The sequence below is a fragment of the Calypte anna genome, chromosome 7 (assembly GCF_003957555.1).
Source record: "Calypte anna isolate BGI_N300 chromosome 7, bCalAnn1_v1.p, whole genome shotgun sequence".
Taxonomy (NCBI): Eukaryota; Metazoa; Chordata; class Aves; order Apodiformes; family Trochilidae; genus Calypte; species Calypte anna.
Genome location: NC_044253.1, coordinates 23,413,998 through 23,429,240, shown reverse-complemented (window position 1 = coordinate 23,429,240; position 15,243 = coordinate 23,413,998). Strand labels below are relative to the sequence as shown.

Sequence of the window (15,243 nt, the reverse complement as noted above, 5' to 3'; positions counted from 1 at the left end):
CTCTACAAATGAAGAGATAGTGATTTCTTCTCATCAGCCTTGAAAAGGTACTAAATTGTAATTAATACATCAGATTTTTTTACCTTCCCCAATTTATCATTTTTCTACAGCAAGCAGGTCCATTCTGCCTGGCTGCTGCTGCCAGATGTTAATGTCAGTGTAATTTAGCCACACACACACAAAACATTGCCTTGCACTGCCCTTGCTCTGTTTTACCCGTTAGCAATTCTCTTTGCTTCATGGTCACTATTTCATCAGCAATAAGTCATGCAACAGACAGGTGAAGTTGTACAAAGAAGTTTTTATTAAGCATGCTGATGGGCTGTGCTGCCTGCTGAAGCTTTGCAGATGGACAGCCCAGTGCTAAAGGTTGTGATGCCAACCTTCTCACTGCACAGAGTAAAAGCCTTCTTGAAAGCCGTCCTCTGCTGTCCCTCTGGCAGCTGTCACTCATTTCATCCATCTAAAACTGTAAAGTCTGCTTCCTCAACCCTGCTGGGCAACAACATGGAAGGACTCCACACTTGTAAAGCTAGCACAACTCTTCATCAGGAGAATAGCCATGACTTGTTATAACACGTATGCAGACCCAGCTTATTTCTGTCTTATTTGACATTTTTTCCTTCCCCCCATCTCTCTTCCCAGCTCCTTTTCACTCCTTATTCTTGTTTTTAATGCTATGCTTTGTAAGGAGATCACCATTTGAGACCACTCCATCTGAGGCACAACCACTTGTCTAAACTCCAGTAACATCTTGAAGAAGCCAGCAGCTTCTTTGTTCATGTTTCTGTGCTAGAATATGCTAAACTGTAAAGCTGAGCACAGCCGAGAACTCGAGCATATTATAGTTACAAGTATGAATGACAAAACCTTTATTTATTAAGGAAATCTTATTTTAGAAAAATAAGAAAATTAAAAAAACAGAGAAAATAACAAAACTTACTGGAAGAACAGTGTACTTCCAGAAGCATCAGTTCTAAAAAGGTCTGTTTGCCTTGCAGCTGACCCATCTATCCAAGTATTTTAAAAGTCCAGGAAGTACTGCAGAGCAGAATACACTTCTTGTCTGACGTGGATGTACACCAATTAACATTTGTTTTTTTTACCACATGATTCTCTGGTATTGATATGGATTGAGTGGTCATTTCAGTTTTATTCTTTCTTGACAGCCCAAATTCGGGTGGGTGTTTCAAAAAACCTTGATTAAATTAATATATTGAGACTTCTAGTTTAACCAAGTTCAGCTGAAGCTGTCCATGAATCTCAAAAGCTTTGGTGGCAACAAAGTCAGAAGAATGAGAGGCAAACTAAGTAGCAAAGAGATTACATTTGCTTTGCTTTATTAGTGAACCAAGCTAAACCCAGAATTCCATCCTAAGCAAGTCAAGGAACAAACTTTGAATGTGCCTGTGACTGCACTCTAAGGTTACAGTGGGGTCAGTATCATACCCAAGTATTGTCAACAAGTGTCTAAACTTGTGTGAGATTTTCATGCAGCATTCAGCTTACCCACATCTTCTCCACATTTGCTTTCTAAAATTAGACAGATTTACTTTCCTTAATGACCAGGTTTTATGACCTCATTTCTACATGTATTTGCCCAGCTGCTATCTATTTGCTAGGTGAGCATGCGTGTCATTTCATGTTTCAGAAAGACTTTTAACCCTCGCCTCTGGGCAGCCAGGATTTCCTGCTACTCAGCAGCAGGAACAGAGTGAGACAGGAAATTCTGCTGGCTCTGCCACGGCCTGGAAGAAAGGTCAGCGGCTGCATTTGGACCTTCTCATTACTCCCACATCCACAGGCTTGTGCCCAGTCATGATTGCATTTATCAATGCCACTACTGATGACCAATTTATGAATAAGTAAATTTATCAAATTGCCCTTTTAGATTTTCAGTATTTGCTGAACTTGAGTGCCTAATCAATGCCACTCACTGTCTTCAACCTGCTTTGAAGATTATACTAGCACTAGTGAAATAGCCATGCTAAATATCCACATGTCCAGTATCCATGCTACCCATGAGAATAAAGCCAAGACCTTCCAGCAGCCTGAAATGGGAGTAGCTTTATCAAGGCCCTGCTTTGAAACCATCTATTTTGTATTTTGCTTTGGGAGGTCAGCCACACTGGGACAAGCTATGTGATACTGAACTGCAAAGCTCTGACAATCTTTGGACATTTTTCCTCATTAGAAAATACAGTTTAATTTTAAAATGTGATTTTTAAACAAAAACATTATTTGCTTATTTCCCAATGCAATCTGAAGTTGTAGAAGCATCAGCTTAAATCTTACACAATTATAGTCACACTGTAGGGTTTTCTCCATCATCTTTTTGTATGCCTACAACTTCATTGCTCTGATCAACACATCCATTTTACCTTTCAGACAGTGGCTATGCTACTTATAGCACAACAATTAATAAATTAATTTACAAGTTGTCACATCCCCATACTTGGGGACTACTGCTTACTACCATGAAGGTAGAAGAACGCTGAATGCTTCTCAAATAGGAATGTTATAGTGGAGTTTCTGAACAGTCAATTAAAACAAATTTAGCTTTATTCTGAATTAAAATGAAACATTCATAAAGTTTCCCATAAAAAGTCTCTAATGCTCTGTTTTTCCAAAGTGCAAAAGCAAATTCATAAATGAAACATTTGACAGCATTTCAGTAGAGGTACCTACTACTGCAACTTGTATTGGTAAATACTGCAAGTAACAATAAGGTATAAAGTATTATATTCCACATTTTTGAAACTGAATTTTTAACTTTGAAATTACAGCATTAGCATTTTTAAAAGAGTACACCAAACGTTTTTGAAAAATATCTTTGACCACCTCTGTTCTTGAGCACCATGACAGACCTTAAAGCTGACCATGAACAAAGCAACCCCCTGCCAGTTCTGGTGTCCAGAAAGGGCTGAGGGAAAGACATCAATTTATATTACAGATAATGCAGAATTCAGAGTCAGTGTTGGGACTAAAAACCATAAACTATGAGCCTATAGTATTTACACAGCTGGGAGTTCAGGTCCAACTTTTTTTAAAACTCACTTCTTTTAAACTGAAGGGAAATGCTGATGGGATCTGGTTGTCATCCCGAGACAAGTATATCATCATCTAACATCTTCAAATTGAAACTATCTAGATTGAAGTAAAAATACTGCATTTTTATGAAGTTTACAGAAGGGAAACAAATCAAATGGTTCCATATCAAGGAGGTTTTTTTCCTCCCTGTGAACAAGCACACTAAATATTGGGTAAGATTGAAAAACAGTTTTGAGAAATTAAACCATGTCACTATTTATCCTGTCTCCTGCATACTATGACTTTTCCAGCTTTTTAATAATGCTTGTTGACAAAACTGCATTAACAGCTCTTTCAAACAAGATGTAATTTAAGCCATTTTAGCTTAAATGGCATAAAGGCTTATACCTATAGCAATAATGCAGATTAGTGAGAAATACTGCTTACACACAGTAGTCGGGCACACAGAACTTCTGAGCAGATTCCAGGACCTGTAACAGGGAGGTTTTAAATAAGACATGCATGAAACAGCAGGAAACTATATACCTGTTGCAACAGCTTAATACAGCAAGTCTTTAAAATACAGGGCAGTAAGTTCAAACAAGGTTTGCTCCTGTATTATATTGAGAGAACCTTTGAAGAGCAGTTGAACATGGTCCTCTTGCCACTCTTCAGTGAATACTGAGGGGGTGAAGTTTCTGAACCTGGTGTTTAAGTGTTATTTTGGCCATCCTTTGCTGATATTATCTCATTTTCCTATTTTGCTATACATCACAAAAAAAGCATAGCTCCTATTAGCATACATTTACAAATTCAATCCCATTTCTCTCTGCACTTGCCAAAGTCTTGCTAATAGTTTTCCTAAGGTAAGTGTTCACCACTAAATTACAATAAACCAAGGATGACAAGTTAGTAGAATGTATTTGTTTAGTTTCAGCACATAAACACATAATTCTTTAGGCCCATTTTCTTTTTATTAATAATATAAGGTTCTATAATCTTTTAACATTACAACTGAAGTTTTACAGTTAATCTCACACTAAAATGACAAACACTGTTTGGCTTTATTTGCAGAAAGTTAAATTACAACCTTGATAAATGCATCTTTCCAAGATTGAGAAGCAATCTGTTTTCTGGATTTCAGTGTTAATGTATCCCTGCCTTTGAAAATTGTTTCAGTAAATTAACATTGCTATGGAATAACTATTTGGCCAGGGGTCTGTTCACAACTGTAAGGCAAAGATAACATCTTTAATTCAACATAGAGAGAAGAGAGTGGAGAAGAGACATGTTTTTCTATGGCTTTTTTTATATACTGGGTCAATTTCCAATTGATTTACTTCTTTCTGCTCAAAACTTTTATAAGTCTTATGTAAACACACAATTCACAGTCAAGTCCTACTCACTCTGTACCTTCCACCTTTAAAGAGAGCAGAACCTGTGTGACTGGAAGGCATGACAAGCTTAATTAAAACTCCTTGTAACTTACATATGTCCAAAATAGTCAAATGAAAAAGTAATGTGTTATGCAAAGATAAACTTCTGATCTGCACGGATCAAACCCCACCACTAAACAGGCTGCAGCTGTGGGAAGTGAAGTTTTAAGAAGTAGAAAATACAGAAGGAGGAGTGGTGGAAGACTGTAGTATTTCACAAGGGAAGATTTCTTTTAAATGTGATCTGTGTGCGTCTAGGTCTCCTGAACTTTTGTTTTTATTATGAATTTAAATGTTAAATTAAAGACAGTCAGTAATACATGCATTTAAACTGCAGTTTCACTAAGTTCTGACCAGTTCATAATATAGAAAAATATTTAGGAAGACAACAATAGGGTAGACATAGGAAAAAATATCCATGACATTAATCTTTTCCTCAGAGCTATCCCATGACATTGCTTTGGGACTCTTAACAGCCTGTTATTTTACCTTCCCATAGGACAACTGACATGCAGTAAAAAAATCTTTACTGCATTTTAAATGGCTATTTAAAGATTGGAAAGAGAAGTTTTTGCCTGTGAAATTTCAATACCAAAAAAAAAAAGGATATGAAAAGCAGTCAAAATTAAGAATTGGAAAGGATGTTGTAGTGCTGTGTATATCAAGTAAAAAAAAAAATCATAAGAGACAAGTATTACTGAGCTAGGACTACTTGTTTTAGTTCTGTTCATGGCGTTATTCTGCAAAAAGACTTCATGCACTTTCCTTCAAAAACCGATTCTTCATATACTTGAGGCACATAAACATCCTTCAGAGTCACCCTTTGTAAATTCCTAGAAAGTTCTCAATTTCAGAGACAGGATTCATCAGCAAGCTGCCTGTTGGGGCCATAGTCACCAGCATGTGAGACAAGGAAGTCCCCTGCATAGAGAGGTGTACAGAGCCACCTCGCCAAGACACCGCTGAGTACATGAGTCATGTTCCTAAAGCAGATTGCACCCACTGCTTTGGTTGCTGCTAAAGTATCAACTTCAGGGGACAAACCAAAAATACTATAGATTTTTTTTTTCTTCACATTGAAACATTGTGAAACAAAGGCCAACCAAAATAAATCTAGCTGCACTACAAATATTGCATAAATATTCTGCTTTATGACCCACACATCATAAAGTTTTCCTTAAGTACCTTGACAGCATGCATGTTGGTTTTGAGTGTTCATATTTTTTGCTAATTTGTATAGAAATGAAATTACTCTTCCAACAAGCTCAAAGTTGTCTGATATACAGTATTTTTCAAGCATTTTTTACTTTCTAGTATATTACCAAAACAGAGCCAATTGGACAGTATTCTAGAATAGTTTAAAAACAAAGCAAAACCAAAAAAAACCACCCCAATTTTGTCTTTCTCCTCATTAAGGGCATTACCAATAAAAAAGGTGTCCAAACTGACTACAGAGCTGTGAAACGGTTGGCTAGAGAGACGGTGTCCTCAAAGGATACTCTGTTTTTTCTATTGTATGCAATCATATATATTAATTATCAAAAATTTGGTTAATTTCTTTAAGAACCTGCTTAAAAATGGATCATGAATATTGACAAATAGTTTTACTGATTAAGTTTCAAGTTTCAATGTAAAAATGCCTACTCTCATACAACAGTGATAAAGAAAATATTTCATTTTCTTAAAGTTAAATGGACAATTAAAATAGTGGGTACTAGCGAAGTGAATGATTCATAAAGGCCATAGGAAACTGTACAAAACTAAAATGGGAAATCTCACTTTCAGGATGATGTTATCCACTTAAGTGTTTTATTAAACTGTTGAGACTGTTTCAAAAGACAGTGCTGGGCAGTTTCATTTTTTCATAGCCAAAACTTTTTTTTTTTTACTGAAAAAGATATTTTGCATATCTGCAAAACAAACAAAACAGGAGCAAAACCCATACACAGTAGGACTGAAATACAGATGAAGGCAAAGTTTTGTTACAAACCTGTTTTAAACATACAGTGAGAAATGTCCATTGTACAAAACTTATTGACTGACCTATGATTAAATTAAGATGATCCCAGCAATGCAAATACAACTCAGAACAGCTCAATTGTGTAAGATTCTCCAGTAGTACTATACTGGGAGACTACTGCATTTTTAAGAAGTAGCTAGACTTACATTGTCTATTTTGATCAAAGCCTGCATTTGTACTTTAAGTATTTACTATTTCCTGCTAAATCCTTCAGAGCATAGTGAAGTACTCCTTGGTGTTCTCTCATCTATCTCCCAGCAGCTTTCCTTTAGAAAGAGACTGGGTTGAGCAGCTGCTTCTGTAGGAAAACACAGTCAGTCTTTGTTGTCCTTGCAGGGGATGCTTTTAATAAGAATCATCCAGCAGTATCCAGCACTGAAAATACTGTCAACTGTGTTGCCTACCCAAACCTGGAAACCCAAATTTGCATTTCCTGGTTGGTAACACTTTTGTAACCCACTCTGTGCACAGTGGGTTACAAGTTTAAGAGCATTGTAAGTAAAAATCCATAAACCTTGACAGTGATGCTTACACTTTATTGGGGGCAGGGGGAACAGGGTGGCAAAAATCAAAGTTACTGGGTTTTAAAGTTTAGTCTATGTTATATTTGATTACTGGGATATCAATACAATGAAAGTGGAGGAACTTCAACAGTAATTTTGAAGTTTTAGTACATCATGTTGTGCAGGGTTTTATAAAAGATTTTTGTTTCCAAAGATATTATTAGGGTCCACATATTCTTTAACAGATCTCAGCATTCCCAGGCCAACATCAGAGATGCTCTCCTTCATCCAGTGCTTCCGCAATTTCCCTACTGAAAAAACAAAAACAAAGTGTTTCAATATATGGCAGGATTCTAGAAGCCAATCAATCTTGTGACCATGAATGAATAAACACTGTGTGATAAATGCTTTTATTCAAAAATGAGAAATGGTTTGCTTTATTTGATTTATTGAGCCCACCAGACTATCAAGCTCATTAAGCTCAGCACAGTCCCAGAGGAAGACTCTGTTCCACACTGGCTACTTTCTTTAGAAACAATGAAATTTAGATGAAGCTTAGGCAGAAATCCCATGTTCTGTTAAAATATGGAATAGGTAATAAGTTCAAAATCCAAGCTCATTTTCAGTAGGAAACTCAAGAGGAGCTTATTAAGAGGCAGAAACTCACAACTCCTGATTGCTTTAAAGTGAAAACAATGCAATATTCAAACTTAATACATTATTTGTTTAAACAGAAAAAAAATGTTTTTAAGGGAATGGCTTTAAGCTTGGTTTTAAATAAAATACTTATTTAAAAAAAAATTTACAAGGGCTGGTAATTGCTCATATCATTACACAAGAGCTTAGTTTCCATTGTAATAATGGGCATACAAAACATATACCAAATATAAAGCAAAACTGAAACATCAGGCATTTAAGAAAGTCTCACAATAGTCCTGTTAAATGGCCGAGTGTTCACATTCTAATTAACCACGTCATCAACTCTGATTTAACAGATCATTCAAAATAAAAGACTTTTTTTCATTAAACATATTGTAACATTTAACTTGTCAGTCTAAAATACAATCCATTTGTCAGTATGATGCAATATAGTAAAGGTTTGAGAGACAGCTGCTTTAAGAGTATCCGAAGCTAAATTCAAGCCATCTTTTGTGCCCTGTTCTCAGGGCAACCATCAAACTGTCATCACAATAATGAATTACAGGGACACCTCTGGAGAACAGAATATATTTGTTTATACCTTAAGGAATACAAGCTACTCACAATGCTAACTGAAAAACCAAATAATGTAAGAAAGAAAGAAATCTGCAGTTTGCTAGAAAACAACTATTAGCAGCATGGATTTCAAGAGCAAAGATCATAACCAAAGAACAAAGGAATTAGTCATGTGGTAGGATCTGTATTTTGCAGCCTAGCTGATGAAAAAAAAATCTCCATCTGTAACTATACCAACACTACAATTTGACTGCCTGAGCATATTGCTGTAGTTATGTTTAACCAGTGAAAACCTTACTACTACCAAAAAAAAAAAAAATTATCATGGCTGTGGCTTGACCATGACCTCAAGTCACTCACACTGGCTCTTACACAAGCAGCAGCAGAACAGCCATTACCATTCTCAACTGTTATCTGTAATATAGTTTCAGTGAATGTGTCCTGTGGTTATGGATGCAATTGTCCTGAAAAGACTGCAAACAACTGCTCCAACAAGATGGAGCACATTAGAATCACAGTGGGATGCCCAACAGCTAGCATGCCTGCCTCTTTTACACCTCCAGTAATAATGCAATTCCACACGGAACTGAACTACTGTCTGAGCAGCACCAAACAGTCGTTGCATATTTAATGAAGTCGCTCACCAAGTGCCGGAAAACAGAAGGTGCTTGGAGTGCATCATTAGTTCTGTCAAAGTGATAATTTACACATCTATCTTGTCAAATTTTCTATGGTTTATACTTTTGCAATAATAAATCTAACATACATTTGATTAGTGAACTGGAAAGAAAAAAGCTGTACTACAGTTACCAGCAGTCCTTCACAAACATGTTCAGTGAAAAGATTTTAACCCCTTGCTAACAGTAGGTTGAACCCCTGCTCCTACTGCTCACATCATGGATTTTTCAGCTACTTGAATTCTCATCTTGGCATAAATAAGCACTGAAGCAATCCTGCTCTTAGAATTCTAAGCTGAAGGAAAGCCTTTGTACAAATGAGAGCACCACTCACAGAATCACAGAATTTCCTTGTCTGGAAAAGACCTACAAAATCACTGAGTCCAACCACTAACATAACAAGGCCTTAACTAAGGCATGTCCCTGTACTGTGTCTGTACAACTTAAATAGTTCCAGGGATGGTGGCTTCACTACTGCCCTAGGCAGCTGGTCCTAATGTCTGAAGAGACATTAGAAAAGACTTGGAAAAACAATATTTGTATTTGGTTTACTTCAGTTTAGTGCTGCCCTGTAAGTAATTCTGTTCCTCCTCCATAGGACAACCGAATTAACTTCAAGGATGAGAAGGGATGAGAAGGAAGAAAAACACATAGTAGTAAAATGTGTTAACAGGAATGTAAAAATAATTCCCACGGGCAAAGTTGCTTCACTAAGCCCAGTATACCTTTTCTCCATTAAAAAAACCAAGATCAAAGTCATCTGATTCTATAGGCTACATCATAACAGTACTAATAAGATTCTCAAATGAGCTTAACATGGTACAATCAATTCGCAGTAGCTTAACAAGTCAGTGCTTGTTCAGTAGTGACTCAGCTATACACACAAAACCTGTGTGGCTCGAAATGGAAACTAATACAGCTCTTTCTTGCATTTCCTTCCTCCCGAAGACACAGCCTTGCATCATAATTATGCAAGATGATATGTGACAGAATTAGTTTTCAAGTCACAAGTGCCCTGTTCCTGAGGTGCACCGAGAAGTCTAATGCTTTAAAACATTCAGTGCTGGGAAGCTTGAAATCACATCTGAAGCCCAGTCTATTATATAGAGTACAAACATGCTAGTGTAACTGAGAGTCTACTTCACACAGAGTAATTCAGGCCAGAATGCAAGAATCTTGTCCAGTAGCAACAAAGACAGTCCAAAACAGGTTTTTTCAGTACTTTCAAATTTTGTCAACATTATAGTCCATGCAGGAGAGAAAAATGTGAGCAGGATAAGTAACTTTTTCCCAGTTCTCACACATGCTGGCTCAGCCCTTAGCTAGATCCATTAGAAAAGTTGTTCATGCTTTCAGTGCCCTTTTAATCTGTTAGGAAAGAAAATACAGGTAGCAACTGGCTTTCTTCTTTTTGGAGTATGAAGTACTCAAGGACAATGAACAGTCTTGTAAGGAAAATTTTAGTGTAGTTGTTGGATCCTCGGAAAACCCACGCAGAACACATTTATAGCAGTGTGGATCCAATGGGCACAGGCTCCAGTGGCACTGCACATGGCCCTAGACTTTCTCTGCTCCAGCCCTTTCAACTTAAAAAGGCATTTATTGCAGAATAGCTCTGCAAAAGAAGCAACAGTAATAGGTCAGAAAAGGGATTGGGCTCTTCTGGCTGTTGTGTGCTCTTCCTGAGTCTGTCTGTCTCTATGGAAAACATCTCTCCACTCTTAGAAATTGCTTAATAGGTTATGGCTCTTCAGAGACAATGCAGCAATACTGACAAAGGTCAGTGAACTAATCTAATACCATGGTAGAACTGGAGTATATTGCAGTGTACCTGAAGTCTACTACATAATTAACACTTACCATCACACCTGGCACATTTTCACTTGATTATTTAAACAACATGAGTACTTTCAAGTGCACTGTTGCTTAATGAGAACCTCCTTCACATTTATTTGGTGGAAAAGACCATAAAGATGACTATTCTATTAACAGTTTCAACAAGGAGGAAAATACAGCTGCATTGTTATATTACTTCATATAAGGTTAAACTATGATACTTGTCAGATAGAGACTAAAGTCCTCATTCAAAATTAGAGTTTGCTCTACTGATTAAAGTATGATCAGTCTCCAGTGCTTAACTAAGAAGTAAGATGATACTTTTCCTGTGCAAAGGAGAAAAGAATATGTTCAACACTCCTCATAAGAGAATTATATAATTGCAGATTTTGTAGTTTGTGTGGGTTAATTACTGCAATGTATAGTTTAAGCCACAGCCACTTAATGCAGACAAAGAATTGCATCGAATTACAATGATAAACTAGCCCATTTGTCTAGAATGTGGAAGAAAATTAGTCCTATTAAGGTGTCAAAATTAAAGTATTTTCCTCAAACCCACAATGTAATAATTGTTTCCTTAAGTAACAAGTTTTAACACAAGAACACTTCCTGCAAGCAAAACCATCATTAATTATTACACTGTTCCTTAGTTTTATATAGGTGTAAGAAAAATCATTTATCTAAACTTAAATTTGAATGTACATGAAATTTTAATTTCTAATGCTGCTTTTTGAATGCTAAGTTTCTAGAAGTTAAGTCTAGCAATCCTTGCTTACACAACTGAAATCTAAAGATAGTCACTGGCCAAAAAAGCAGGAGAATCAAAGCTGTTTGAAGATGTGCACTATCACCTTTGAAGACTAGGACATAGTTGGGGCAGGGTGAAAACCACAATCAAGACTGTACAATTTCATTAAATACCTAATTCCTGAATACCTCTCAAAAATGTCTACTATGTCACAAATTAATTAGAAGGGACAAAGAAGACATACGAAACCACTTCAGCATCACACATTTAGAACTACTTTAAAACAACTAAGAAGCTTCTCTGCAGTTTGGTCACAACAAATTTAGCGTGAAACTGACCTACCACACATAGACAAGACTGCCACATTCTTACAAAAAAAAAATTAAAGAAAAAAAAACAACTAAAAACCCCACCTTCTCTATAATGATCAATTTCTGATGCCAGTTTCCGATAGTCTAAGAAGTTCCTACCTAATCAGCTTTGTATGCTGAGAGAATTTTTAGAGCAACACACATGCCTCTGATTCTTCCTAAACATAAATTCATTACATAATCCAGAAACATTAACAATACTAATACTTAAGTAGGAAAACCATTCCTGATGCTTACCAATTAGATTTAAATAGTTGAAATTCAAGAGCAAGAAGGACTTCAAAAAATAAAATTTGATTAAAAGGACAAATTCATTTTAGTTGTAGTGTCATAGAAATTATACCCAGATTTATAAAAAAATTCCAAATATTCTGCCTCGCAATTATAAGTGATTGTTATATTGAAAGGATAACTCAATACATAGATGAATATGGCTTTTCTACAGCTTATGTTCATGAGATGTTTGCTGTACAAGGCTGGTATTGATACATTTCTCCAGCTTCTTTGTTGGAATGTTGCTGATTTTAGATATTACAAGGTGTGATCTTTTGTAATCCATTAACAAATAAAAGCTGTGCTTCTTACAGGTTTTAAGTTTCAAAAGTTATTGCAGGGTGTGAGGGGAGAAAACCTTCTCACAGTATTGCTACTGTTAGTGAGTTTTGCCTAAAGGTTACAGCATTTTTCATTGGTCTGGAGGGAGAAGAGATATTGAGATTAAAATAAGATCCAAAGTAAAGTCTGACTGAAATTACTCTTAGTAAAGTTAAAAGTATCATGATTTCAGTTCTCACTGTAAAATGCAGCTATGTGTCTACTTGCAGTTAGTACTTCCCCAGATGTTAGGTAATTTAAAGCTTTATACATCTCAAACTATTATATATGACTTCTTCACTCAAGAAGTGTATGAAGATTGACGTAAGCAGGCTTTGTATTTCCTATAGCCTCAAGTCCCAGACTACATCTGTTTTCTTTGATACACAAAGCCAGAGTTAAAATAGCTCCATTTATCACAGCATGATTGTAGGCCAACAAACCAGTCTGTCTGTTTCCAGATAGTGAAAACAACTGTTATTAATCACAATTACAAGACAAATACTAAAAGAAATTGCACCAGTATTTTCCTTTACTCCATACAATAGACCACTCTTAGCAGCATTAAGAGTGACAAGGCCTGAAGGTCAGTAACCAGAACTCATACTATTAGGGTAATTCTCAGTGGCACATCTACTAATCACTGGAAGAAATGGATCTTGAATGTCACACAAACTGGCACACAAACATTCAAAGCAGAAAATATCAGTGTCCTGCCTACAACAGAAGCATAACTAGTCTAATAGAAACAAAAGTTTTCCATATCTTTGCATTCAAAGTTCAAGCTTGCAAAGGGTTTGAAAATGCTTTTTTCTTGCTCAACATATGCTGTAAGCAAGGTTTCATACGGGGAGGGCAAATGCATCCAAACATGTGACAAGCTCCAGCTGCATGCAAGTTAATGGATAAAGTACCAGTCACGGTAAAATACAGCTGCCACAGCAGGGGAGAGTGCAGTAGTACATCAAGCAGATAATTTCCCATCCCATTGACTAGCCCACTATACCACCAAATTAAAAGTTTAATCAGAGGATAAAGCATATTTCATAAATTTCATAAAGCATATGAAACAAAAAATACTGAAATCGCTTCCACTCGTATTATCATCACTTGCATATCTTTCCATATTCTGACATTGCTAAAAGCAGAGTCTGCATCACTTTCTACCACAAAGCTAGATGCCTGAAACTTTTAGCTAGAGCTGTTTTCAACTCCAGAAGGCATCAGCATGTTTCAAAGCAGTTTCTGCCCTCATGTTTCCCCCATACCAAGCTTTTAGAATTACAGAATTATCTAGTTTAAAATCATTAGTCTTCTTTCTCTTTGCTCTTATTTTTGTGGACAGACAACGCTCCAAGAAAATAGAAAAGAAATGTGCTGAGTTTGGGTAGCTTGCTTCTTTAAATGAAACTGACTTCTCAAGTCTTCCTGAAATCTGAGATTTACAGCATTACATAGGATACATGCAATCAAATCAGGGTATTTGAATATGTGGGAATAGTATATGTAAAGCATCAGGTACATGAAGAATCACTTGTACGTGACATAAAATATTAAAGCATAAAATAGCTTGTAAAGAGGCTAATAACACAGGACAAGTAATTCCCAAACAGAGAAAACTGAATAAGCAGAAGTTAGCAGACAGCAAGCCAGTAATACCAATACTTAATAAATCAATTATGCAAGGAAGAGGAAATTGCAGCACAGGCCAGTTTAAAATGGCTGGCTCTGTTATGCAGCTACTTTCACTAAGTGCTCTGAAATTAAGGCTAACAACATTCACTGAGCCAAAAGAGACACTAAACTGTCTTAAAACTGTGAAACTCTTTTAAGATCTTTAACTGAACATACCACTGCACAAGGTTCAGTAGAATTTGCTTAAGACAAACGGATCAATTACATTTTCAAGTTCTCAAACTGTACACTTCCTATCAAGGGTTTGAATCAGCTGATGGTCATAAAGAAAGCACATGGTGACTCGAGTGACTTGATGCCAAGCAAACCAGGTCTAGGGACACTTTCCCTGAAAGTCTGGCAAACAGGTAAGAAGTTTCTAGTTTATTATCAAAGTTTATTATCAGCTTTTTCATATACACATGAATATTTAGCATTATAAAATCATAAATATCTAGCATTATCAAAAAGACCAGGAACATTACCTCCGTGGTGATGTGACAGACTTCCTCCATTGGCAAGTATTTCTTCTCTAGCAGCCCTCTAAATTGGAAAGATTTATTCATCAGCAAATGCACAAATGTTTGCTTTTATTGAAATGCCTGCCATCATGCTCATTTCATACAGGTGTATGAAAAGTTTCATAAGTAAGGATACAAAATACAGGTAAATATTTTCTTTAAGTCTGCAGAGACATGTAAGTGGAGATCTTCCAAATAAACATTAAAGCCCATACACTTTAAATGACATATCTAACAACATATCATTATTCCAGAGTGGAATATTCAGAATAATTTCCTCCTTGCCAAAACTAATATATTCTAGCCTTTGGGATGCTCATCTGGAAGATGGTTAAGTGCCTACTGAAAAGGCATTATAAAGAAGTCTGAAAATAACCTCCCCAGAGTGATTAAAGATTCAGACCAGATTTTAGACTCAGATCTCTAACATTCTAGTTGAGAAACTGAGGTACTTTACAAGTGGCAATTCTTTCATGGGTGAAGTTTGTGGCAGAAAACAAAATTTAGATTTTTTTTTTTCATCTTAATAAATATTTGAACACTTTCAAGCTCTAGAATCTTCTTTCCCATCTAACTCCGATTATGAACAGTTAGCTTAGAAGGCTGTAATAAAGAACT

General features: G+C 36.2%; 1 protein-coding gene across 1 annotated transcript in view; it reads right to left on the bottom strand.

The window, feature by feature from the left end:
• Positions 1–4,341: 4,341 nt before the first annotated feature.
• The window catches only part of AGPS (alkylglycerone phosphate synthase), a 52,523-nt gene continuing 41,621 nt past the window's right edge, over positions 4,342–15,243 (bottom strand). The window contains exons 19-20 of the mRNA XM_030454383.1: positions 14,590–14,647; positions 4,342–7,300 (exon numbers count right to left, since the gene is read on the bottom strand). Of these exons, the coding sequence (XP_030310243.1) occupies positions 7,179–7,300; positions 14,590–14,647 (180 nt within the window). The 3' untranslated portion in view covers positions 4,342–7,178. The remainder of the gene's footprint in view (positions 7,301–14,589; positions 14,648–15,243) is intronic.